The sequence below is a fragment of the Notolabrus celidotus genome, chromosome 4 (genome assembly GCF_009762535.1).
Source record: "Notolabrus celidotus isolate fNotCel1 chromosome 4, fNotCel1.pri, whole genome shotgun sequence".
NCBI lineage: Eukaryota > Metazoa > Chordata > Actinopteri > Labriformes > Labridae > Notolabrus > Notolabrus celidotus.
This window is the reverse complement of record NC_048275.1, coordinates 16,232,702-16,259,026: the sequence shown is the minus strand read 5'-3', so window position 1 is coordinate 16,259,026 and position 26,325 is coordinate 16,232,702. Positions and strand designations below refer to the sequence as shown.

General features: G+C 38.5%; 2 protein-coding genes across 4 annotated transcripts; one reads left to right on the top strand and one right to left on the bottom strand.

Moving 5' to 3' along the window:
* Window positions 1–988: 988 nt before the first annotated feature.
* agt (angiotensinogen) lies at window positions 989–19,119 on the bottom strand. Of its 2 annotated transcripts, XM_034682691.1 has the most exons (12): window positions 19,039–19,119; window positions 18,547–18,699; window positions 17,432–17,524; window positions 16,940–17,095; window positions 15,486–15,578; window positions 5,902–6,109; window positions 4,326–4,767; window positions 3,410–3,776; window positions 2,913–3,037; window positions 2,666–2,814; window positions 1,579–1,735; window positions 989–1,489 (listed from the first exon to the last, which is right to left on the bottom strand). In XM_034682691.1, exons 7-12 carry the CDS (start codon window positions 4,740–4,742, stop codon window positions 1,313–1,315), a joined length of 1,392 nt encoding a protein of 463 aa, XP_034538582.1. In that variant the 5' UTR covers window positions 4,743–4,767; window positions 5,902–6,109; window positions 15,486–15,578; window positions 16,940–17,095; window positions 17,432–17,524; window positions 18,547–18,699; window positions 19,039–19,119; the 3' UTR covers window positions 989–1,312. The 2 variants fall into 2 exon arrangements, with proteins under 2 accessions (XP_034538582.1, XP_034538583.1); XM_034682692.1 differs by lacking the exons at window positions 5,902–6,109; window positions 15,486–15,578; window positions 16,940–17,095; ... (1 more) ...; window positions 18,547–18,699; window positions 19,039–19,119 and adding an exon at window positions 5,236–5,328.
* On the top strand, window positions 13,365–26,199 carry LOC117812088 (deleted in malignant brain tumors 1 protein-like). 2 transcript variants are annotated; one of them, XM_034682687.1, is made up of 15 exons: window positions 13,365–13,469; window positions 13,713–13,766; window positions 14,813–14,911; window positions 15,370–15,420; window positions 15,518–15,616; window positions 21,123–21,161; window positions 21,259–21,357; window positions 21,451–21,486; window positions 21,580–21,724; window positions 21,873–22,078; window positions 22,850–23,022; window positions 23,104–23,334; window positions 23,410–23,570; window positions 25,645–25,889; window positions 26,015–26,199. In XM_034682687.1, the coding sequence occupies exons 1-15, from the start codon at window positions 13,418–13,420 to the stop codon at window positions 26,059–26,061; spliced, it is 1,737 nt and encodes a 578-aa protein (XP_034538578.1). In that variant the 5' UTR covers window positions 13,365–13,417; the 3' UTR covers window positions 26,062–26,199. The 2 variants fall into 2 exon arrangements, with proteins under 2 accessions (XP_034538578.1, XP_034538580.1); XM_034682689.1 differs by lacking the exons at window positions 13,365–13,469; window positions 13,713–13,766; window positions 14,813–14,911; window positions 15,370–15,420; window positions 15,518–15,616 and adding an exon at window positions 20,729–20,839.
* Window positions 26,200–26,325: the final 126 nt, after the last annotated feature.

Below are 26,325 nucleotides of genomic sequence, written 5' to 3'. Positions count from 1 at the left end.
ACACTTCTACGCGTCTCAGTATCAAACCACGACAAAACACTTAGAAGTTTGGTTTTAAGGTCAACGTGACCTTGTCATGAAAATAAAGGTATTTCAAATGTTCAAAGGATAGGGCTTTGGAACTTTTCTTTCTTTTCTATGACTCTATTTTCTCTGTCTTTGCAGAATGAACAGATAAAGAGGAGGTTAGATGAAGAAGTATGTGGGATTTATCATTGAGAAATTTACATTTAATTTTTTGGCTATTCAAAGAATAGTCTAATTTAGTGTAGTTAATGATATAGTTGTCTAAGTTACTCTGTATTCCATTTTCCACACAGAAGTAAATGTAATGTTATCCATCATCACAAAGTTGAATGACCTGTAGTTCACAGCAGCCCTGTAATGCAGGATTCTCTCTCCTGAGCATGTTAATACTCACAGACTACGCAATCTAGGGAAATATTTACAGGATTAAGAGATGTAAAAGTTGATTTTCATAACTCTATCTGCAAAGTGATTTATAATATTAAAAATGTATTTGTGTTTGTTACATATATGATGTCACTGTTGGATGGGTTGCTTAACTGTTACTTTCACTAACCCCACCCCCTTGTTAAGGTGCTCTGATCTCCATAAAGGAAGAGTTTTTTAATTAACGAGGCCTCAGCTAGGCAAGCAGAGAGTCGAGCCACATAGTCACTCTTTGAGGAATTTTTTGGATGTGAACTTGGAAAATGGACACCTTTCTGGACCTGTTTTATTTTTGTTGAAGTAAACGGTTAAACTTTTTATCGAGAGGTCCTGTGGAGTTTTTGAGGTGAAAACAAGAAAGGGATTTTAAGAGCATCAAACTAAGGCTTCATTCAGTGGAACCCACAACACAGCTGAAGCATTGAAACGGTAATTATTTACATATTGATGTAGAAAAAACAGACATTTTAATTTCATAAGGATACAAATGTTTTATTTATCACAAATCGTAATAAAACAAAAATAAACTCTTAGTTATAATATACATTGTAATAGTCATTCATCATAGAGAATCTAGTTACTGTACCTACTCTACAGAAAAATACCTTACAGAACTCTGCTAATATACATTTTACAGATGAAAAAACAAATTAGGATTTCAACAGGCTCAGTTTAAAGAAAGGTTTTCATAAATACTGAAACAGGGAACCGCAGAGACTATTGAGCTTGTGAAGAGAAGTTAAAGGAAACTACAGGACTTTTAAATACTGTGTTATTAAACTACAGATGGTGAAACACTGTAAAAGTTGACCTGGTATATTAGATATTTTCAATGTCAGAGGTTTTTGTGGTTTCAACTCTAAAGGGTTGGGTTGGTGATCTTGCCCAGCAAGAGAATGGCGTTAGAATCTCCCTCTACGACGGAAAAGAAGAACGGCCGATTGATGGACAGTGTGAGTGGGATTCCCGCTTCCTGGATCACGTCCTGAGGTTCAGCTCCTTCCTCTGACATCTCAAACGTAACCTTATGGATCGCCTGAAAGGAAGCAGAAAGAAATATCTATGAGCATGCTGAGCATCAACGCAGTGATTGTTTTATTAGAATATGAACAGATGAGCACCCACCTTGTCTATATTGAAGGGTTTCGTGTTGCTGAGTTGGCTGAACTCAGCCAGGGAGCCCAACAATTTGGCCTCAACTTCTGGATTCATGTTTGTCAGAAGGTCGTGCATATCGGCCACTGAAGACATGGAGAACTTTGGGAGGGTGAGCTCCAACAGACTGAGAGGATGAAAAGAACAGTAGAAACTTTTAAAATTCAAGGTAATAAATATCTAAACTTTTATTAATTTTTTTATTTAAAAGGACCATGCATTTTAATTAACACTTCTGTAAACATGCCAGAGTTAGGCAAAAGGCTAGTTTACATCCGCAGTCCCTTGCCAGATGTTAAAAAGGCTCCCTAAAAAGATCAAGATTAAAAAAAGATAAAATAGGGTAAAATAAGATCAAAATAAGAAGGTAGAGGAGAAACCAAAACACATACAAACAAACCAACAAACAAACACACAAATAAGAGAAGAAAAGAAAAGTACAAATAGCACCATACGATTAAAAATGACTAAAAGCTACATAAGGAGATGACATGACAGTCTTTGAGAAAGTGTCCATGGACATAAAATACATGGAGCAAGACAATCAGGAAGCAGCAATAAGGAAATGTTAAAGAAGACACAACAGGACAACATTTAACAGTGCTGTACACATTTGCATCAGGCAGTGACTATCAATCATTAAACTAGCTGCATGCAATTCAAATGAGGCAACTGAATAGGGCCTTGAATATGATATCTATAATGATACCTTATTGTTTAAATGATAGTAACTAACTCAAATGAAAGTTGACTGCTCTTATACATCACTTTTCTCAACCATTGAAAGCACTGAATAGCACATGTTAGAATTCACCCTTTCACAATAACATTCATATGCCTCTGTCTTCTACACGATATTGCCTGCTAAATGTTACAGTTAAGCAATGAGTCCCATGACGTTGATGGAACTTAAAATGGGTGTACACCATACAACAGTAAAAGTCCAATAAAAGATCCCAAGGGTTTTGCGTTTATCAATTCATGGTATTGAAAGGACCTCAAGCATCAAATGTGAGAATAGGTTTGTATTTAGGATGTTAAGTGGCACTCTACCCACCCTTCTTGGAGGTTCTGATACCAATCAGACATGGCATCAGTGAGAAGCTTTGACTCTATATCTTGTAGGCTAGCACCTTCATGAGGCAGGACGAGCATCATGTAGGACCGCTTGCTCAGTGACAGCTTCACAACCTTGCAACGACGAACCTTTGCAGTATCAAAAAGAAGATTTTACAAATGAGTCCACTGAATACAGCATAGGGTACACAAACTGGTCTGAGAAAAGCTCCTGAGCAAAGATTTACCTTATCATTCAGGTAGTGGTACTGACCCGTGTGGGTCATCAGTGGAACCATCACTGTGGTTGTTTCATCTACATGGAACTCCTGCATGGAGGTCCTCTCTGGTTGGAAGGCTGTCCTCCAGTTGCCTGGACAGAAACAACAAAAGAGCGTAATAAGGTTCTATTAGTTGAAGGTAGTATCAAGATTGTTGTCTGCCTGGTTTCACTGAGGTACAGTATGTCACAGTGTGGTATGCTGGTAAAGCCAAAGCTGTGTCTGATTACATGTAAAAGGTATACAGTACAGAGAATGCAACGTTAATAATAATTAGTGAGCCAAAATGTCTTTTGTCTTTTCAGAATTAATAAAGGGGAAACATTTTTAAAAGTATGAAGACAATCTGCATTTTCATGGCCCACAGAAAACAGGAAGTTGTGACGCCTTCCTTTGAGTCTCAATCTGCGTACTCGGCAAAATCAACAAATCCGAGGTCTAAGCAAAAAAAGGCAGATACTGACCATGGAAGTTAAAGGACGTAAGAAACAGAAGGTCGCTGCTGGGGTTCAGTTCACTGAAAATGCCTTTCACCTTCCCATCTGATGTCTTCTCCACAAAGCTATTCACCAGCGTCTCAGCCTCTTGAGGTTTGGAGAAGTCAACACTGCGGATGAACGATGCGTCAGAGAAGTCCTGTGTGCCTTGAATAAAGTCCTCAGAAAGTTCAGCACCCTGGCGAGGGAAGGCCCAGACCTGGGTTGTGATTTCATCCTTGGGTCCATCATCCACCAGAGAGTTGATGCTCTGCAGGGTCTTGAGAACCTTGTGTCCGTTCACTAAGGAAACACAGTCCTCGCTGTCGGTGGCCATTTTCAGGCCCAGGAGTTCCTTGAAGGAAAGGAGGAAGTCAAGAAACATTTACTTCATTGACTGAATCAACAGGACTTGATATAAAGATAGATGTTTCTGAACATACCATGCATTTGCTTATTCAATTCCACAAATAAAAGTAGAGTCATCCCAATATCGGCTGTGGTGTGTATGTGTGTGTAGTTCTGCCTAAAATTTTGTACCAGGTAATGGTGTGTCAATGCACCAGTCCTACACAAAATGTACCTGCCCCCACAAAGTTCAACAAGTTTAGGGTAAATAATCATGTGAAAAGCAAAAGTACTTTCTCTACTGATGATATGTGCTTTGCTAGTATTGGAGGGACACTTGGGAGAAGCCAAAATTGAAGGCTGGCTTAGTGCAGTTGGTATCCAGAATGAAAAAGGTATGGTAAAAATGATCAAGAAGGGTACTTATACCAACATCACATATAGTAGGTGCAGGGCAATTTAAAGATATCCCCTGGCGAAGCCCAGTGGTCAAAATGTTGTGACTATATCAACTTTTTTGAGCACAGTGTTTTCATGTTTTATTTAATGTACAGACCTGGAATGGGCTCGCTGTACTCTTGGAGGCTCCCATATAAAAGGTGACGAGGGATCCGTAGGTGTTGACAGGAGAGAGGAGGGTGTTGGTGCTTTGCTGTCTGCTGCTCAGAGCCTGGTACATCCTCAGACCATGAGTATTCAAAAGTTGTGCCAGAACTGCCGTCCTCTCTGTGATGTTCTGCTTCTGTGCGTCCACTTTTGACTGGTCCCGGATGTCTGGTGTTAGGACTCCACTATCAAGGGGGGCCACTGGAAGTGTCTTGAGAGGCTTGGATGTCTCAGTATGCAGAGACTCACAGCTGACGTTTTCAGCGGCAAAGAGATGGAAGGGGTGGATGTAGACACGGTTTGCTTGGCTTCCTGAGAAGCAGAAGCAGAGTAGGAGGGCGAGAAGCGACGGCCGTAGAATCTTCATTTTTCCTTTTGTTTGATGAATCTTTCTGTGGAGGGAGACAGACACTTTTAGTTTCAGATGATTGCAGAGAGAGCTACCAGAGTTTTCATGCACACTTAGTATTGGTGACTGTTGAACGGTACATTTTGTCAGAAATCTGGCTGGATCTGGTTTTGTGACTCTGACAGGATTGGCTATAGCAGGAACATTGGCGTGTCAGTGATGGATTGATTGTTCTTTGTGTGTCCTTTCTCTTTCTGGTCGGTGAATGAGAGCAGCATTACCCTTTGCAAGAGAGGTCGCATAGATAATGAAGACACATCTACTTCATGCGTCTGTGTGTGCAAGTTTGCATGTGTTTGCTGACTAAAACAAAATGGATGCTACATTTGGATGTTGTTTGTTTGAATCAAGCAGAACTCAGATTTGAAACAACAATTTTCACATGGATGAAGTGAATAATCTATAAGAGTTGTTTTACTCAAGTTCACAGAGATATTTAACATCTCCTCACCATTCCTCTGCTGCAGCTTGTTGCTGGAGCTCCAAAGGATTGCAGGCTCAACAATGTTTATTAATATTTGTTCTGTGAGATAAATACTTCTCTCTGCATTTAACTCTTCTTTTTTAATAACAAAGGTTTCCATGAAAGCGAGTGCTCTTATGCAAAAGTTGAACTTTATCATCTGAGATGAACATGCAGAAAAGGGACTGATGGACTCTTGGAGGCGGTTAGCAAACATTAGACTTTCCTCTGTTTGGACATGTACCACAGGACATGGCCTTGGTCCTTTATCAACAAAACCAGTGCACTCAAATGTTCTTAAACACGATTAAGCCACCTTTGTACCTTATGACTCAATGACAGTGATTTTTGAAGTTTCAGGATTCTGAGCTGAGATTGATAATTGTATCTTTAAGTTCTAACTTACAGATATGAATCATAGTTTTGCTTTTTACAGAGAAAGTAGCTTTCTAAAATGTTCTCCAAAACACAGTTTTACCAAAGATGCTTTCTTGAACACTTGTTTTAGACATTTAAAACATAATTTGATGGTTTTGTAGAATATAATGGATTAGTCCCATTACTATAACTCAAGTATCTCTTCTTATTTCTAACAGGTTCACATATTCAACATTAAGAGGTAATTACTGAGCTAAAGCCAAAGTTTTCTCTTACCGTGTGTGTGTCTGCTGCTGCTGCTGCTGCTGCTGCTGCTGCTGCTGCTGAGTGAGATCCTGAATGAGGTCCTGACTCCTTTGCTCCCTAATTTAACCCAGCCGGCCGACCAGCCGGTGCTCCCACTCTGGTTACTGATTAACTGAAGCAGCATTGAGTCAGGGGCTCTGCTGCTGTGACTCACAACCCGCTTTGTGTGGACGTGCTTCTGCAAAAGATAAATAGGTCTGACATAGAGAGGAAAGGGACCACCCAATGTCCCCTCCACATGTTGACTTTAGGGGTGATGATGCAAGCGCATCCGGGAGGGGGTGAAAGTAGAGCTCATTGCACAAAGGAGGGGTGGGAAGCACAGGGACAGTCAAGCTTGTTTTTGTTTGAGAGTGACTCACTGAAATGTCACCATATTGTCCTGATGGTTATTTGTGAAGGGGGAAGAGTGGTTGTGATAAATGTGCACGTTCAAAGATTTGCTAAACCAAGGGGTCAAAAAAGTATCAAGTAAACTGGTTTCAAACTGGAATCACTTAAATCAATCTATCTATCAATAAATAAAGAAATGACTTAAAAGAGTCAGATTTTCATTGGATGATATAAACTTGTATGGATGAGTGTAAGGCTTGCAAATTTTTAAATAATCTTATCTTCACATTTTTTAATTTTGAAGGATGTGATTCCAACAGTCAATCTTAAATTTGAAATCCCTCTGTTGTTTTTTTAGTTTGGCTTGGCTGAGGTATTCACCTCTGGGTTCTGTTAAAAACGTTCCCTGTTAATTGTTAGATTTAACTCATGAGCTTCTTTTAAGGACCAAACTCTAGAACACCTGACACTGCTTTCGAGATGAAAAGTGCAAGAAACGAGTTCTCCAACTATGGTGGTGTTAATACTGTAAGCAGTATGAAAGCTGTGTGGAAACTTACAACATTGTACTACGAGATGCATTTAAGACTATATGCTCTGAATACAACTGAAAATCTGCTTCAATACATGATTTTGGTGATGTGTTAACTAAATGGAAGAGGATCACAAACAGAACCCTGTGGTGCTCCTCTTTTAGTGTTTAGAAAGATGATTTGTCCAATGTTTTTCAATTTATCCCGTCCTTATCTACATAAACCTGGCTGTCTCTTGAGTGCTATCTTTGTTGAAATCAACAGAAAACACGATTCCTGTCATTTATGACATAGCATAGGTGAACATACACTACAGTTCAAAAGTTTGGGGTCACCCAGACAATTTCGTGTTTTCCATGAAAACTCACACTTTTATTTATCAAATGAGTTACAAAATGAATAGAAAATATAGTCAAGACATTGAGAATTTTAGAAATAATGATTTTTGTTTGAAATAATAATTTTGTCCTTCAAACTTTGCTTTCATCAAAGAATGCTCACTTTGCAGCAATTACAGCATTGCAGACCTTTGGCATTCTAGATGTTAATTTGTTGAGGGAATCCGAAGAAATTTCACCCCACGCCTCCTGAAGCAACTCCCACAAGTTGGATTGGCTTGCACTTCTTGCGTACCATACGGTCAAGCTGCTCCCACAACAGCTCAATGGGGTTGAGCTGGCCACTCCATTACAGACAGAATACCAGCTGCCTGCTTCTTCCCTAAATAGTTCTTGCATAATCTGGAAGTGTGCTTTGAGTCATTGTCCTGTTGTAGGAGGAAATTGGCTCCAATCAAGCGCTGTCCACAGGGTATGGCATGGTGTTGCAAAATTGAGTGATAGCCTTCCTTATTCAAAATCCCTTTTATCTTTTACAAATCTCCCACTTTACCAGCACCAAAGCAACCCCAGACCATCACATTACCTATAACATGCTTGACAGATGGCGTCAGGCACTCTTCCAGCATCTTTTCATTTGTTCTGCATCTCACTAATCTTCTTCTGTGTGATCCAAACACCTGAAACTTCGATTCGTCCGTCCATAACACTTTTTTCCAATCTTCCTCTGTGCAATGTCTGTGTTCTTTGCCCATATTAATCTTTTCCTTTTATTGGCCAGTCTCAGATATGGCTTTTTCTTTGCCACTCTGCCTAGAAGGCCAGCATCCCGGAGTCACCTCTTCACTGTAGACGTTGACACTGGCGTTTTGCGGGTACCATTTAATGAAGCTGCCAGTTCAGGACCCGTGAGGCGTCTATTTCTCAAACAAGAGACTCTACTGTACTTGTCTTCTTGTTCAGTTGTGCACCGGGGCCTCCCACTTCTCTTTCTACTCTGGTTAGAGCCTGTTTGTGCTGTTCTCTGAAGGGAGAAGTACACATCGTTGTAGGAAATGTTCAGTTTCTTGGAAATTTCTCGCATGGAATATCCTTCATTTCTAAGAACAAGAATAGACTGTCAAGTTTCATATGAAAGTTCTCTTTTTCTGGCCATTTTGAGAGTACAATCGAAACCACACGTGATGCTCCAGATACTCAACTAGCTCAAAGGAAGGCCAGTTTTATAGCTTCTCTAACCAGCAAAACCGTTTTCAGCTGTGCTAACATGATTGCACAAGGGTTTTCAAGGTGTTTCTAATCATTCATTAGCTTTCTAACGTGATAAGCAAACACAATGTACCATTAGAACACTGGAGTGATTGTTGCTGGAAATGGGCCTCTATACACCTATGTAGATATTCCATTAAAAACCAGACGTTTGTAGCTAGAATAGTCATTTATCACATTAACAATGTATAGAGTGTATTTCTGATTAATTTAATGTTATCCTTATTGAAAAAAACAGTGCTTTTCTTTCAAAAATAAGGACATTTCTAAGTGACCCCAAACTTTTGAACGGTAGTGTATGTTCATTGCTAGAAATTCACAACAATGTTCCTTGAATGGCCGTAACTGATTGAGAATACAACAGACACCACCTTGCCTTTAAACTCAGTGAGCCCCCTGAAAATATGAAAAATATTGAGCTCAAGAATTAACAATCGTGTCCATTCTCAGATAATCTGTTGGTTGTTTTCTTGTTAATTTTTTGAACTGCTGTGTCAAAAGATTTTTTTTCTTCTTTCTAAGCCGAGTGAACAAACCAGGAGACATTAACTGTTTAGAAAAAAATATTAGTTAACAAATTATCAATCAATCATTGCAACTCTTCCAACATTTCCACTTAGTGCAATTAAACAAATACTGTCTTTGTTAGCCTCACAACATCCTTTTACCATCTAACTGTTAAAAATATGTGACGACTGGATTTAGAGGGATAAAAATGCGACCTTGGAAAAGAACAAACATGTTTCAGCTGTTCTGTAGAGGCATGCAAACAAGTTTATTGAGCTGTGTGGTTTGTATTTTCCACTAAAAGGTGACATCCTTGAACGTTATGAGGAAGATCCTGTACACACATCTGATTCAACAGGGCAGAGTACACAAGGTTTTCTCACCAAGGAGGGAAACACATCAGTGTTTGACAGCGCTATAGTTTTATCTTTTCTAAACATTGTTTCATTAATGATAACAGATAACAGGAAGGGTATAAAGCAGAAATGAAACTGTAATACTGATTATGCACAAAGATTATGCTGAAAATGGAAAACTACTGAAGTTCTAAACATATTCTAAAGCCAGATTCCAACTACAGAGGTGATAAATGAAAAATAAGACTGTTGAAAAGTCATGTAAAGTATAGATTTGGAAAATAACTTTTAGAATATTACGCAGGAATCATTCAGTTGCTAATTTTAACTTTCTGTTGCAGTGTTACCATGCAAGTTTCAATTAATGCATAGACAGTACAGACAGCTAACAGTATACTTGAAAAAACACTAGGATAGGATAACTTTTTTAAATAATAATAATAGACAAAGATCTCTCAAAACTTTGTTTATACATAATGTTTGTGAAAGTACAAGAAATATCTGACTATTTCATCTTTGGAACATTAATACTATATACTATAATTGCCAACATATGCAGGAAACAAAATACACAACCTTAGCATGCTGGAAGTCCAGTCATGTTCAAAACAGTGCTTTGAGCTAAATGCTAATGTTTGTCTGCTAACATGCTCACAGTGAAAATAATTAAGTGCAGATGTTTAGCAGGTACAGTGTTAATTATATATTGACTATAGTTTGGCAAGTTAGCATGCTAGTATTTCCTAGTTAGCATTAAACACAGAGTTTAGCTAGGACTGTTTAGCTTAGTTTAGCTAGTTTTGAGTCATAAACAAAATTATTGGACATTTGCTAAACATGTCCTGTGTCCAGACTGTCAATGCTAATTATTAGTGTGTCTTTATGTAAGAAGATATTATTCTTTTGTTATTTGACAACCAATAACATATTTATTTTATATAAATGCGAACAACTGAGTCTATTGTAACTGCTATGCACCAAATTATCAAGACATATTCTCTGTATGTTAAACGTACTAGGCTATAGTATAGTATAGTATAGTATATATATATATATATATATATATATATATATATATATATATAGTAGGTATAAGTCGTTTTTCAATTAGCTTGAATACGAACATCTTAAAATGTTAGCTGTTGACACTATTTCTCTGATTGATGGTCGGGCATGGGAGCAGATTCCAGTTACTCTTCAATTGATATCTTATTAGATGCTTATTTGCATTTCTCCAAAACCCATGAAGTTTTAGTGTGTTACTGAAATAAATGTTAACCCCCTTGTTATGTTCACTTTTTTGACCCTTTGGCATTGCTTCCGGAAAGGCTGACCCAGGACATTTTTGGGGATTTACAAGCACAACAGAATTTAAACAATTCATCAACATTTTTTACATACAGTCATGGCCAAAAGTTTTGAGAATGACACAAATATTACATTTTCACAAAGTCTGCTGCTTCAGGGTTTTTAGGTGTTTTGGCAGATGTTTCTATGGTATAATGAAATACAATTAGAAGCATTTCATAAGTATCAAAAGCTTTTATTGAGAATTACACAGAATTCATGCAATAAGTCAATATTTGCAGTGTTGACCCTTCTTTTTCAAGACCTCTTCAATTCTCCCTGGCATGCTGTCAATCAACTTCTGGACCAAATCCTGACTGATGGCAGTCCATTCTTGCATAATCAATGCTTGGAGTTTGTCAGAATTTGTGGGTTTTTGATTGTCCACCCGCCTCTTGAGGATTGACCACAAGTTCTCAATGGGATTAAGATCTGGGGAGTTTCCTGGCCAAGGGCCCAAAATCTTAATGTTTTGTTCCCCGAGCCATTTTGTTATGACTTTTGCTTTATGGCAAGGTGCTCCATCATGCTGGAAAAGGCATTCTTCATCACCAAACTGCCCTTGGATGGTTGGGAGAAGTTGCTCTCGGAGGACGTTCTGGTACCATTCTTTATTCATGGCTGTGTTTTTAGGCAAGATTGTGAGAGAGCCCACTCCCTTGACCGAAAAGCAACCCCACACATGAATGGTCTCAGGATGCTTCACTGTTGGCAAGAGACAGGACTGATGGTAGCGCTCACCTGGTCTTCTCCGAACAAGCCTTCCTCCTGATGCCCCAAACAATCGGAAAGGGGATTCATCAGAGAAAATGACTTTACCCCAGTCCTCAGCAGTCCAGTCCCTGTACCTTCTGCAGAATATCAGTCTGTCCCTGATGTTTTTACTGGAGAGAAGTGGCTTCTTTGCTGCCCTCCTTGACACCAGGCCTTTCTCCAAAAGTCTTCACCTCACTGTGCGTGCAGATGCACTCACACCTGCCTGCTGCCATTCCTGAGCAAGCTCTGCACTGGTGGTGGCCCGATCCCGCAGCTGTAACACCTTCAGGAGACGGTCCTGGCGCTTGCTGGACTTTCTTGGGCGCCCTGGAGCCTGTTTGGCAACAATTGAACCTCTCTCCTTGAAGTTCTTGATAATTGGATAGACGGTTGACTGAGGTGCAATCTTACTCGCTGCTATAAACTTCCCTGTTAGGCCCTTTTTGTGCAATGCAATGATGGCTGCACGTGTTTCCTTGCAGGTAACCATGGCTAACAGATGAGGAACAATGGTGTCATGCACCATCTTCCTTTTAAAGTGTCCAGTCACTCAATCATGACAGATTGATCGCCAGCCTTGTCCTCATCAACACCCACACCAGTGTTAATGTGTGTGACACCTGTGTGTCATTGAAATTATGTTAGCTGGTCCTTTTGTGGCAGGGCTGAAATGCACTGGAAATGTGTTTTTGGTGATAAAGTTCATTTTCAAGGCAAAGAGGGACTTTGCAATTAATTGCAGTTGAGCTGATCACTCCTCATAACATTCTGGAGTATATTCAAATTGCCATTATAAAAACTGAAGCAGCAGACTTTGTGAAAATTAATATTTGTGTCATTCTCAAAACTTTTGGCCATGACTGTATATTGTCTTTATCTCAACTCCATACAATAAAAGTAACATTTGTGATTATTGTTTGCAAGAGTCATTCGTTTTTTGAGAAAAGTATATCTTAACAAAATATACTATAATAAAACTTTGAATGCCTAAATCTGTGAATCTTGATATGAAACAATGTTTCAATTAATGTTAATTATGTTGAACTGATATATCAAATACAGGTGATGAACAACAATAGAAACACAAGAACCAAATATTTAATCTGGCCTCTGTTGGACATTTTGTTTGCGGGGCTTCTCCAGTTGTGGGCTGCATTGTTCCTTCTCGTGTAAGCTCAACTTCATATTCACTATCATAGTCATAAATGTGTGGGGGTATTGTAAACTCAATGATCTTTCCTCTTTACCAAATTCTTCACAAAAAATATATATATTAAGGTCATTGACTTTCAGGTTACAACATTTAATCTTGCATAATTTTCTTTTAGTAAAAATATAAAATGGGCCAATTTGACCTAAACACAACATAAGGAAAAGCATCCTGAAGTTCAGATTCAGATTCAGGCAACTTCATTGATCCCAAGAAGGGCAATTCATTTATAGCTTACCATACAACAACCATACAACATTTAACATCATTTAACATCAACAACATGCTACAATTCACAAGTCAAGCACCGGGTCTGTACATGGGACTAGAGGGTCTGTGGAGGACAGCAATAAGTTAATGTAATAAATAAATAACAGTAAGATAAGACAACGATTAAAAGACAATATAATCTCTTGTCATACCAATGTTATTTAAAATGACTAAAAAAACTGCCGTCTGAGTGTAAAAGCCTGATAGCAGACGGGATAAAAGATTTTGAATTCCGATTAGTTCCCCGCACAGGTGCATAAAAACGGCGAGCTGAAGGCATCAGTAGAAACTCGGTACGAAGGACATGTAATGGCTGGCCGATGATGTTTTTCGCTTTCTTCAGCACCTGGTCCTCCCAGAGGGAACACAAGTCTGAAGTTACAGTTTAACAATGTTTGTGTACACTTTTCAAATGTTTAACCAACTGTTTGATTCTCATGACAATGACAGGGAGTAATCCAACACTATCACTGTTGGCAGTATCAGGAACTTTATGGGTGTTACACCAGGCTTTATAAGCCATGATGTTGAGCATCTGAAGCACATCAGAAAGTAAACGCTTCAACCATGTGGACTTTCTTGGTTCTCTGCAGTGTGGTCTTCTCACACACAGTGAAAGGTTAGTCCGTTAATTCATTACTAATATGTTTCTCTCTGATTTTTTTTTTTCCACAATTCAAACTTTGCATTTTCAGGTAAAGTATTAGCAACATTTGACTTTGATAATGATAAACATTATTTGTTTTTATATGTATTCTTAGAAAGGATTTTTACTGCTGTTGTTACTCAAACATTCATCATCTCTTGTGGTTTTATTTACTCTGACTTTTCTTTTTGTTTGTGTCTTTTTGTCATTACTCAGCAGGTGAAGGTCGCTACTATACGACCCCCAACTGGGGACCCACATATTCTCCAGGTGCAAAAACTATCACCAAAATAAAAACAAAGATTATATTAAATCTCCTGAGAGGAGTTTTTACGGGTTATAAAAGAGACTGAAATGAATACTTATGTATTTTTTGCGACCAACAAAAACAGAGGAGATCATTAGCAGTATGACTGATTATGTCTATAGTGTTATTTGCAGAAAGTTCAGAAAGTTGTTGTAACAGCCCCCCCTTTTTTTTACCTTTTCACAGCAAACACTGTTTATGAGCAATACAGTTGACAGCTTATTAAAGGAGGATGGTATTTTAAAAAAAAGATTGCCCTACTTACGCAGTCATAAGACAAGATCAGCATTAAGAGAAGAGGGAACCACTTTGTCCAGAGGGGGTGCTAAAATCAACAAAAGTTAAATCTAAAAAAAGTATTTAAATGATTAGTTTTTATTGTCCAACATTCATCCAAAATGCTGTTTGCCTCTTTCTAAATGGCTGCACTGATGTGTTGTTGCATTGATGTGATTTTATCCAAATGTTTCAGATGCATCTGGTGCAACATCAAGAATATAAACAGCACAAAGTCAGATCTTTATCCACTTTATTTCTATGCAAATAGTTGGTTGGATGTAATTTAACAATTTTGAGACAGTGCCATGCTGCTAAAGCGCAACAGTGTTGGTTACATGAGGAAAAGAGCCTGCATCATTTACTTATGCTTGTGCTCCTATACTTTAGGATTACGCTTAACAAATCAATATTAACCTTAATGACCAACTTACAATAAACATACATGCATTTTTCATTGAAAGCTGAAAGACACTTAGGAATTTCACATATATAACTGAAGAGTTATTTGACACATGATTTTAATATGTCGTTTTTGTGATTTCCAACCCCTCACAGGTCAAAATGTAACCCTTAAAATGTTGACTCAGCTTCTGTTTGGTTCACATTTTGTTACAAAGTTAAAACAATAACTTTTAACGATAACTTTAAACTGACCTATAAATAGAAATACCATGGTACTCTGCTAAAGAAGAGCTTACTGAAAGTTTCACCGATCTGTTGTGTCTCTCAGGTCAGCCCTCATGTCGTTACAACTGTGGCAGACACATGGGAAGCTGCTCCTGCTACAACTCCTGTCAATGGAATGGAAACTGTTGTCATGATTTCTATAGTAAGTAACACCTCAGAGCTTTTGCTAGTATTCTAATCCTCACCTTCATCAGAAAATCCATTGATGTTATCTAATGTTCTGAAAATAAATCATCTTGATTTTTTCTGCATTAATTCTGTTTTGCCTTACTCCCCTATATGATGAAATGCTTTCGTTCATCCAGGGTTCGTTTCATAGCTTTGTAGGGATGGCTTACCAGCCCTTTCAAATGCTAACATTGTAAAACATGCTCTGAAGCTACTCAGCTTGTAGACTGGCATTTCTTCATCCCTGCCAACGTAGCCTTGATCGTTTAATGTGAAACAATTTTTTAAATTAGCCTCTGGAAAGCGCCTAGTGCTTCCAGCAGATAAGCAGTGTGATTAGTGACTTTATCAAATAATGTGTTTTACACAGTAGGGAAATGTTGAAAACATTTAAATGATTAATCCTGTTTACTCATATGTCTTGTCATGTAGATTACTGCCCATCTGCAACTGCTTATCCCACCACTACTGAACCCACCACTGGTATGATAACTTTAAACTAACCAATAAATATAAACATTATTGTACTCTGCTAAAGAAGAGCTTACTGAATGTTTCACCGTCCTGTTGTGTCTCTCAGGTCAGCCCTCGTGTCGTTACAACTGTGGCAGACACATGGGAAGCTGCTCCTGCTCCAGCTCCTGTCAATGGAATGGAAACTGTTGTCGCGACTACTACTGTAAGTCTCATCTAGCATGTTAAGATCAATTTTACATAAATCCAAGAGTTGAAAATATATTTGAATGGTTTTAAATGCTCGTTTTATATTTCATGCAGCTTACTGCTCCTACACCACTGCTGGTATGACCACCAGAGGTATGAAAAAATCCCAACAACCTACATGGAAATAAACCATCATATCTTTATTTTGCTGATAGAAGAGATTAAAGAGATGTTTTTCTACTCTTTTACACTCTCAGGTCAGCCCTCGTGTCGTTACAACTGTGGCAGACACATGGGAAGCTGCTCCTGCTCCAGCTCCTGTCAATGGAACGGAAACTGTTGTCGCGACTTCTACCGTAAGTCTCATCTAGCATGTTAAGCTCAGTAAACTTTGATCACAGTTTCAACCAAGATAACCCTGACAGTTGTGGCAGGCTGTTTTTTCAAACTTCTTACTGCTCTTACACTTCCAAATAATAGTTTTAGTCACTCAGTCCACTGTAAAGTCCTGCTGCTAAAAGACTAGATGCAATAAGGCAAAGTTTTTTCATGTACTTTTTCAAAATGATGCAACTAGTGCATGAGCATCTTTATTTTACACAAATACAAGAGTTGAAAATATATCTGAATGATTTAAACTGCTTATTTTATATTTTCATGCAGTTTACTTTTGTGTCTTATTCTATTTATCCTTACTTCCCTTAATCATGTAATGTTTTCATTTATCTGGAGTCTGTTTCATAGCTTTGTAGGGATGGCTTACCAACGCTTTCAAATGCTCACATTGTAAAAGATTTTCTGAAGCTACTCCGCTTGTAGACTGGCATTTCTACATCCCTGCCAACATAGCCTTGACAATTTAATGTGAATTAATTTTCTAAATTAGCCTCTGAAAAGCGTCTGGTGCTTCAGCACATAAGGCCTCAAAATCACTAGCTCGACTCTTCTTTTCTGTTGTCCCTAAATGGTGGAATGAACTGGCCAATTCCATTCGATCTGCAGAGTCCCTCTCTCCTGTCAAAAGACAGCTAAAGACCCAGCTCTTTAGGAAGCACTATGCACTTAGCTAGACTATTCTTCACTGTTGTCCCCAGTGGCAGATCATGTCTTCCAGCTACAGTTGACTTGCACTGTCCTGCTCTACTCTGGGAATCTGTGTTCAGCTCTGGAGTGACCCAGCACTTGGTACTTTGGTAATTATTGTGGTGATGACAAGTTAATTGTTGATGATGATAATGGAAGGTCTTAAATTGTTTGGTTGCTTCATTGTACATGTTCCTTATTTTATTAAGAAAAAAGAAAAAAGAAAAGAAAAAAGAAAAGAAAATTCCTTACTTACTTTTGTGCATTGCCTCTACACTGCTTGGAAATACCTGGACCCAAACTGACTTGAAGCACTGTGTTACTCTTGTGTTGAGCTTGTTTCCTCTTGTCTAGATTTTTGCTTGTGTTGTTCTTGTTCTCGTATGTACGTCGCTCTGGATAAAAGCGTCTGCTAAATGACATTGTAACATTGTAACATTGTAAATGTGACATCAAAATCTTAAAGATTCTTATTACTCTTCTAATCATCAAGTGTAATGTAAATTTAAAAGATGTGTAGTACTAAAGCAGTGTGATTAGTGACTTTATCAAATAATGTGTTTTACACAGTAAGGAAATGTTAAAAACATTTAAATGATTAATCCTGTTTACTCATATGTCTTGTCATGTAGATTACTGCCCATCTGCAACTGCTTATCCCACCACTGCTTATCCAACAACTGGTATGATAACTTTAAACTAACCAATAAATATAAACATTATTGTACTCTACTAAAGAAGAGCTTACTGAATGTTTCACCGTCCTGTTGTGTCTCTCAGGTCAGCCCTCGTGTCGTTACAACTGTGGCAGACACATGGGAAGCTGCTCCTGCTCCAGCTCCTGTCAATGGAACGGAAACTGTTGTCGCGACTACTACCGTAAGTCTCATCTAGCATGTTAAGCTCAGTAAACCTTGATCACAGTTTCATCCAAGATAATCCTGACAGTTGTGGCAGGCTGTTTTTTCAAACTGCTTACTGCTCTTACACTTCCAAATAATAGTTTTAGTCACTCAGTCCACTGTAAAGTCCTGCTGCTAAAAGACTAGATGCAATAAGGCAAAGTTTTTTCATGTACTTTTTCAAAATGATGCAACTAGTGCATGAGCATCTTTATTTTACACAAATACAAGAGTTGAAAATATATCTGAATGATTTAAACTGCTCATTTTATATTTTCATGCAGTTTACTTTTGTGTCTTATTCTATTTATCTTTACTTCCCTTAATCATGTAATGTTTTCATTTATCTGGAGTCTGTTTCATAGCTTTGTAGGGATGGCTTACCAACGCTTTCAAATGCTCACATTGTAAAAGATTTTCCGAAGCTACTCCGCTTGTAGACTGGCATTTCTACATCCCTGCCAACATAGCCTTGACAATTTAATGTGAATTAATTTTCTAAATTAGCCTCTGAAAAGCGTCTGGTGCTTCCAGCACATAAGGCCTCAAAATCACTAGCTCGACTCTTCTTTTCTGTTGTCCCTAAATGGTGGAATGAACTGGCCAATTCCATTCGATCTGCAGAGTCCCTCTCTACTTTCAAAAGACAGCTAAAGACCCAGCTCTTTAGGAAGCACTATGCACTTAGCTAGACTATTCTTCACTGTTGTCCCCAGTGGCAGATCATGTCTTCCAGCTACAGTTGACTTGCACTGTCCTGCTCTACTCTGGGAATCTGTGTTCAGCTCTGGAGTGACCCAGCACTTGGTACTTTGGTCATTATTGTGGTGATGACAAGTTAATTGTTGATGATGATAATGGAAGGTCTTAAATTGTTTGGTTGCTTCATTGTACATGTTCCTTATTTTATTAAGAAAAAAGAAAAAAGAAAAGAAAAAAGAAAAGAAAATTCCTTACTTACTTTTGTGCATTGCCTCTACACTGCTTGGAAATACCTGGACCCAAACTGACTTGAAGCACTGTGTTACTCTTGTGTTGAGCTTGTTTCCTCTTGTCTAGATTTTTGCTTGTGTTGTTCTTGTTCTCGTATGTACGTCGCTCTGGATAAAAGCGTCTGCTAAATGACATTGTAACATTGTAACATTGTAAATGTGACATCAAAATCTTAAAGATTCTTATTACTCTTCTAATCATCAAGTGTAATGTAAATTTAAAAGATGTGTAGTACTAAAGCAGTGTGATTAGTGACTTTATCAAATAATGTGTTTTACACAGTAAGGAAATGTTAAAAACATTTAAATGATTAATCCTGTTTACTCATATGTCTTGTCATGTAGATTACTGCCCATCTGCAACTGCTTATCCCACCACTGCTTATCCAACAACTGGTATGATAACTTTAAACTAACCAATAAATATAAACATTATTGTACTCTACTAAAGAAGAGCTTACTGAATATTTCACCGTCCTGTTGTGTCTCTCAGGTCAGCCCTCGTGTCGTTACAACTGTGGCAGACACATGGGAAGCTGCTCCTGCTCCAGCTCCTGTCAATGGAACGGAAACTGTTGTCGCGACTACTACCGTAAGTCTCATCTAGCATGTTAAGCTCAGTAAACCTTGATCACAGTTTCATCCAAGATAATCCTGACAGTTGTGGCAGGCTGTTTTTTCAAACTTCTTACTGCTCTTACACTTCCAAATAATAGTTTTAGTCACTCAGTCCACTGTAAAGTCCTGCTGCTAAAAGACTAGATGCAATAAGGCAAAGTTTTTTCATGTACTTTTTCAAAATGATGCAACTAGTGCATGAGCATCTTTATTTTACACAAATACAAGAGTTGAAAATATATCTGAATGATTTAAACTGCTCATTTTATATTTTCATGCAGTTTACTTTCGTGTCTTATTCTATTTATCATTACTTCCCTTAATCATGTGATTCATTCATTTATCTGGAGTCTGTTTCAGAGCTTTGTAGGGATGGCTTACCAACGCTTTCAAATGCTCACATTGTAAAAGATTTTCTGAAGCTACTCAGCTTGTAGACTGGCATTTCTACATCCCTGCCAAGTAGCCTTGACAATTTAATGTGCAACAGTGTTCACAAATTTGACAATAACAAAAACGTAAAGATTCTTGTTATTGATGGTAAAAACATATTCTTAGTAGCCTCTCTGTTTGAGGCGCTTGTTGAGATCTTGAGAAACCTGTCCATTTGTACTCTTGAGAAATGTCTGTGGGTTTTCTTTGAGATCTTCGGAAGGTTCTCTCATCATCCAATGACTGTTAAATGTAAAGATATATGGTACCACAGCTGTGTGATGTATTACTTATCAAAAAGCTATAAAGCAAACAGTAACTTTCTGTATGTTACCATATTGAATTAAGCCTTGTCAACTCGACTGAAACCCGTTAGTTTGTTGACCAACAAAACTTGTATAATGTGAGGAATCTCGTATTTTCGAAAAAAAAATTTACAAAGTAAGGAAATGTTGAAGACATTAAATAACTGATCCTGTTTTCTTATATTTTTGTCTTGTAGATTACTGCCCTCAAACCACCACTTATTATCCCACCACTGCTTATCACACCACTGGTATGATAACTTTAAACTAACCAATAAATATAAACATTATCGTACTCTGCTAAAGAAGAGCTTACTGAATGTTTCACCGATCTGTTGTGTCTCTCAGGTCAGCCCTCGTGTCGTTACAACTGTGGCAGACACATGGGAAGCTGCTCCTGCTCCAGCTCCTGTGAATGGAATGGAAACTGTTGTCGCGACTACTACTGTAAGTGTCATCTAGCATGTTAGATCAGTAAACTTTGATCAATTTTAACCAAATGAAACGACACTAATGGTTTTGTTTTTCCCAAACTGCTTACTGCTATTACACTTCCAAACCAGAGTTTTAGTCACCCAGTCTACTGTAAAGTCCTGCTGCTAAAAGACTGGATGCAATAAGGCAAAGATTTTTCATGTATTGTTTCAAAAGATGCAGCTAGTGCCTGAGCATTTTTATTTTCCACAAATACAATAGTTGAAAATATATCTGAATGGTTTAAACTGCTCATTTTATATTTTCATGCAGCTTATTTTTGTTTGCTGAGTCAGTTTCAGAGCTTTGTAGGGTTACTAGTGGTAAAAACATGTTCTATGCAGCCTCTCTGTCTGTGACATCTGTTGAGTTCTTGAGAAACCTGTCCATTTGTACTCTTGAGAAATGTCTGTGGGTTTTTTTGAGATCATGGGTAGGTTCTCTCATCATCCAATCACTGTTAAATTTAAAGATATATGGTACCACAGCTGTGTGATGTATTACTTATCAAAAAGCTATAAAGCAAACAGTAACTTTCTTTATGTTACTATATTAAATTGAGCTTCATCAACTCGACTGAAACCCGTTAGTTTGTTGACTAACAAAACTTCTATAATGTGAGGTATCTCATATTTTCCCAAAAATTTTACAAAGTGAGGAAATGTTGAAGACATTAAATAACTGATCCTGTTTTCTCATATTTTTTTGTCATGTAGATTACTGCCATCAAACCACCAATGCTTATCCCACCACTGGTATGATAACTTTAAACTAACCAATAAATATAAACATTATCTTACTCTGCTAAAGAAGAGCTTACTGAATGTTTCACCGATCTGTTGTGTCTCTCAGGTCAGCCCTCGTGTCGTTACAACTGTGGCAGACACATGCGAAGCTGCTCCTGCTACAGCTCCTGTAAAAGGAATGGAAACTGTTGTCACGACTATTACTGTAAGTGTCATCTAGCATGTTAGATCAGTAAACGTTGATCAATTTTAACCAAATGATATGACACTAATAGGTTTTGTTTTTTTTCCCAAACAGCTTACTGCTATTACACAACTAGCTTCCCAGGCACAGGTAGGACTCTTTGTGTGTGAAATGAGCCCGCTTCACAGACACTGTATTTTGTCATAACTGCTATAACTCTCATGAATATTGTCTGCTCCTCAGAAACACCCTGTGGGGGCTCTCTGTTCAGCTCTGGGACCTTCTCCAGCCCAAACCATCCAAACCACTACCACGACAACGCCTACTGCGTCTGGCATCTTAGCGCTGTGAATAACCACAGAGTCTTCCTGTCATTCACGTCCATGCAGTGAGTGAAGAATAAACAGCTTTATAATATAATATTATGACTTTGTGGGAAAAAATACCTACACAATGATGCATCTGAAAAATTGATAGTGGTTGTACATGCGTTTTGCTTTAAGTCAATAATTTATGTTTTTTACCTTTTCACACAGACTGGAGAACTGCTGCTCCTGTGACTACATCTCAGTCTACGATGGGCCGTCTGTTAACTCAAGACTTTTGGGGAAAGTGTGCAATGAGAGTCAGAATACTTTCTACTCCTCCTCCAAAGACATGACTGTGCTCTTCAGAAGTGATAGTTCTGTGGTTGCTCGGGGGTTCAGCGCTGATTTCTCAAGCTCTCTCTCACCAAGCTCAGGTATTTGCATACTAGTGACTACAAATCTGGACATTTCAGGTTTGCTTCTTTGATTTTTGGCCACTGTCCTTCTTAAAGTAGTCTTTTTTGGTTCATAACTCTCTATTTAAACTCCTTAACAGAACATCTTTTAATCATCTGGAAAATTGAGAACTGTCATTACCCCAACCCTTCCCTTCTGTCTGGTGGTCAATCAAAGATACCAAATTAGTTAAACACCACTAGAATTTTTCCTGTTAACCCGTCCTGATGGTGACTGCAATTTCTGTAACAGTTATTAATGCACACCATCCAGTGGATCTCAACACTGTACATTAAAAACACCAAATATCAACCATAAAGTGAAGCTAAAGGACAACTGGGGGGAACCAAAAGTCTTTGGGCTTCATCATCTGGGGATTGTTTTGTTTTCAAGTATAAAATCATTTGCAAAAAAAAGGGATGACAGATAAATTGGTCAGATACTTTTTGATGGAAAACGTAATAAAATCTTATAGTCGGCCTACAGTTTATGAAATGCAAATTATTTCTAGTTTCTGTACTTCTGAGACTTTCGACTGATTATCTTTGAGGACTAAGATTTTAAGTCATATAGGGTTTATGAAATACTTAACATTTAACCATTGTCAGGAATTTTGCAGATATGAAATCATTTTATTGAGAAATGTACCAAATATTTAATATACTGACATTAAAAAATAGTGTTGTAGACCCTGTCTGGGTCAAATTTGTCCTTGAAGTAATCCAAACAGTTGAAACATATTTTGTCAGGTCAAGTGAGCTGTTCTTCAGACATTAAAATTGTGATTGAGCGTTCTTACCTGAGCTCTCTTGGCTACGACGGTCACAGTCTGTACCTGAACGACCCGAACTGCAGACCCAGGGTCACCTACTACCAGGTTATCTTCAACTACCCCATTGAATCTTGTGGCAATGTTCGAAAGGTAAACAACTCACTAGCTCGAGGAGAATGTTATGAATATGTTTCAGTGAATTCTTCAGTGTGTTATTTTTCACTTCAACAGATTGAGAACGGCAAAGTCGTGTACACCAACATGGTCCAAGGCTACACCACCACTGATGGAGAGATCACACGCAATTCTCACTTTAAGCTGAGTGTGGGATGCCGAATGGAGCAGGACTCAGTTTCTCAAATAATGTACCTCGCCCATCATCTTAACAACAGCACTATGACAGGGATAGGCAATTTCAACACCAGCATGGACTTCTACACATCCAGTAGCTTCTACTATAAGGTGTGGTCGCGTAGTAAAGGTAGGCCTATTTATACCCTCAGAAACACAGCTGACAGTTTCCATTAATCCTTACAGGTGACACAAACGCCATATGTGGTGACGCTCAACCAGAACTTGTATATCCAAGTGGACCTCAAGAGTAATGAAAGCAGCCTGGTAGTCTATCTGGACACCTGTGTGACCTCACCATCGCCCCATGATTTCCAGACTAGAGCGTACTACCTAGTCCGTAACGGGTAAGACAAGAACATGCCTTGCTTCTAGCTACCCTGAAACACTGCAGATTAAAGGCAGAGTAAAGAGTTTTTACCCGATTAAAAAACAGGCTCACTCTTCTACTGCTGCCTCTTCATGATGACACACTTTATAAAATGAGATGATCAGACAAGATTGATTATTTCTGTACACTGAATGTTAGTGCTTGTGTATTGGTTCAATGTTCTGTGAAAAAAGAAGAGTCGATATTTGGTACTCACCTATAAGAGGCTATTTTTAGATCTTCGCTGGTAAAGTTTAGCAGTGAGAAGTAAGTTAGTAAGCAGGAGGAGGTTTTTTTCCTTAACATCATTTTCAATTTGCATGTTTCGTACTCAAGGCTGATGCTAGAGAGAAAATACATACATTTCCTGTTCAAGTATTCCTTTACAAGGAGAAACTCTACAACCAGGGCGTTGCTAGTTAAAGGAGCAAAACAAACAGGATTAAATCTTTGTGCTAGGGAGGCTCCACTTCTGTTTGAGGGAAAAAAAATAATTAAACTGCTTGTGTATCTAAAAGATACGTAAAAAAAAAAAAATAACATAAATTTTTCGGGGTACACCAGGGCTGTGACAGGAAACCATTACGTCTGGTGACATTTTGCTAACTTAAGGCTGATTTATACTTCTGCGTCTCCCCTACGCAGCAGGGGCTGACGCAGACATGAGCACCACATACTTGTGTGCGTCGGTGTGTCCGTGTCGCACAGCTATTCTCCGCTGAAACGCCTGAGGGCAGTGTGGTCTCTCTGATAGCCGGCCGCCTGCTTCCGGTCCCGCTACGATCTCTGTTTACTTTTCCACAGAGTTTCAGAGAATGTTAAGTTAATCTACAGCTGATACATGTTGCTGTTTATCATACAGACATGATTACATGAAGAATAGAGAGGAGGAGATGAAATACACGGCCGATGTGCGGCCGATGTCCGGGATCCCGGAAGTGCTTTAAATGCGGGAAAGACAAAGCCGCCGAGCGGACCAATCACAGAGCTTGCGGTCCGTAGGTACTGGAGCTACGCGGACCCCCGGCGTAGGCTACGCCGTTGATTCAATGCAGAAGTATAAATCAGCCTTAAGGGTAAATAAATGAACGTTCACAAAGTTAGGATGCTGTTATGTTACAGTTAATTGTACATAGCTACAAATCAATACGTTACCTCATCACCCTGCATAAAGCTGTCTGAAGAAACTAAAGTAGAATTAAAAAGATCTGGATTCCACCAATCTGCTTTTAAAACGGAGCCACAGACTCATAATAGAGCGGTGCTCATGGGAAATGCTGTCTTCATCCCGGAAAAACACTGCAAAGGGCTCACCAGAATCAACATGAAAACTCCTTACAGTGCCTTTAAACAAAAGCCTGCACACTGCACCTTGTTTTAGAAATAATACAAGACAGTTGAAGTAAATGTATAATGTCGAAGAACTTTGGTGGAAACACCACTAGAACTACTTTGTAGTTTTAGGAGTTTCCACCAAAGGTGATTTTTCAGGTGTACTCTCTTCAGATTTATCTTAAATATGTCATTAAATTATTCATTATAGCCTAAAAGAACTCAGTATGATTTAACCTAGTTGTTTTTTCTGTGGTGTCTAATCTAGTTCTACCTTAGGATCTCACAGGTTTATCTTATGGTCTTTTGTCACATTGGACTTCATGAGCAGTTAAAACAAGCTGTTACTACACATTGATATATTATTACCCATAATTAATTAAAGTCTGGTGTAAAAGTTTATCTGATAGCGCCCATCTTGCTTATTCTTTTGCTCTTTTGATGTTCTGGGGATGCTTTGAATTTTTTTTTGTATTTTTATTTTTTTTTACCTTTTATTGTTCTTAAATGTTCGAGGTGGGCTTCTAAATTCTACCAATGTTTTACATGATGGCCTTGGTACTTTTACTCCAGTAAGGGAACTAAATACTTCACTCCACAATAGCAAATATTTAAGTATTTAAAATAAAAAAGTCCTTGATGGATATATAAGTCTGCTCTTCGGTTTACCTTACAACTGCACATCAGTATCCAGTAACCCTGTGTCTGTTCTCCATCAGATGCCCTGCAGACAGTACCTACGGGGTCTACTCCAGTGGCAGCCGTGGCTATGCCCGATTCACCTTTAAGTCCTTCCAGTTCCTGCGAGCTTCAGAGTCAGTGTACATCCAGTGCAAGGTCCGCATATGCCAATCCTACAACAGTTCCCGCTGCCGCCCCACTGGCTGCAACAGACGTAAGGCCAGAGACCTGGGGTCAGAGCACGACAGCCAAACTCTGGTCCTGGGTCCCATCCAACTCAAAGGTCTGTGGCTCTTTTACCTGGTTTTCATAACATTTCTGGATGAAATGTAGGAATTATAGGAGGTTAGTCTTTGTGGTCTAATAACCTCAAGATTTAAATACGGAATCTGTGTTTCTCTTTTCTAGAGCCTGAGAAGAACGAGGAAGAGACTCAGAAGCAGGACAAAGCCTGACTTCAAACTGCAATGAGCAGCTTTGATTATCCTTAGTGATCAATACAACTCTTCTCCCTTCATCCTGACACTGAATTATACTCACTCATTTATTTTCTCTGCATCCTATCATCTGATTAAAAGCATAGTTAAAAGGCATTCTGAGTTTCTGGATTTCTTTTGGTCATGCTCACTTCAAAAAGAAACATCCGGTGATAATTAAACTCCTGTTATTGATCTGTTCCTGATTATAAAGAGGATGAACAAAGTGGAAACAAGAGACAA

What these genes read in the sequence shown, in the direction of transcription:
- agt (XM_034682691.1), bottom strand. Translation starts at nt 4,742, where the DNA reads ATGAAGATTCTACGGCCGTCGCTTCTCGCCCTCCTACTCTGCTTCTGC. An exon ending in GTACAGCGAGCCCATTCCAG is followed by an intron (nt 3,777 to 4,325) that starts GTCTGTACATTA and finishes CTTTCCTTCAAG; the next exon opens with GAACTCCTGGGCCTGAAAAT. An exon ending in ACCACTACCTGAATGATAAG is followed by an intron (nt 2,815 to 2,912) that starts GTAAATCTTTGC and finishes GATACTGCAAAG; the next exon opens with GTTCGTCGTTGCAAGGTTGT.
- LOC117812088 (XM_034682687.1), top strand. Translation starts at nt 13,418, where the DNA reads ATGTGGACTTTCTTGGTTCTCTGCAGTGTGGTCTTCTCACACACAGTG. An exon ending in CTGTTGTCATGATTTCTATA is followed by an intron (nt 14,912 to 15,369) that starts GTAAGTAACACC and finishes CTTGTCATGTAG; the next exon opens with ATTACTGCCCATCTGCAACT. An exon ending in CACTACTGAACCCACCACTG is followed by an intron (nt 15,421 to 15,517) that starts GTATGATAACTT and finishes TGTGTCTCTCAG; the next exon opens with GTCAGCCCTCGTGTCGTTAC.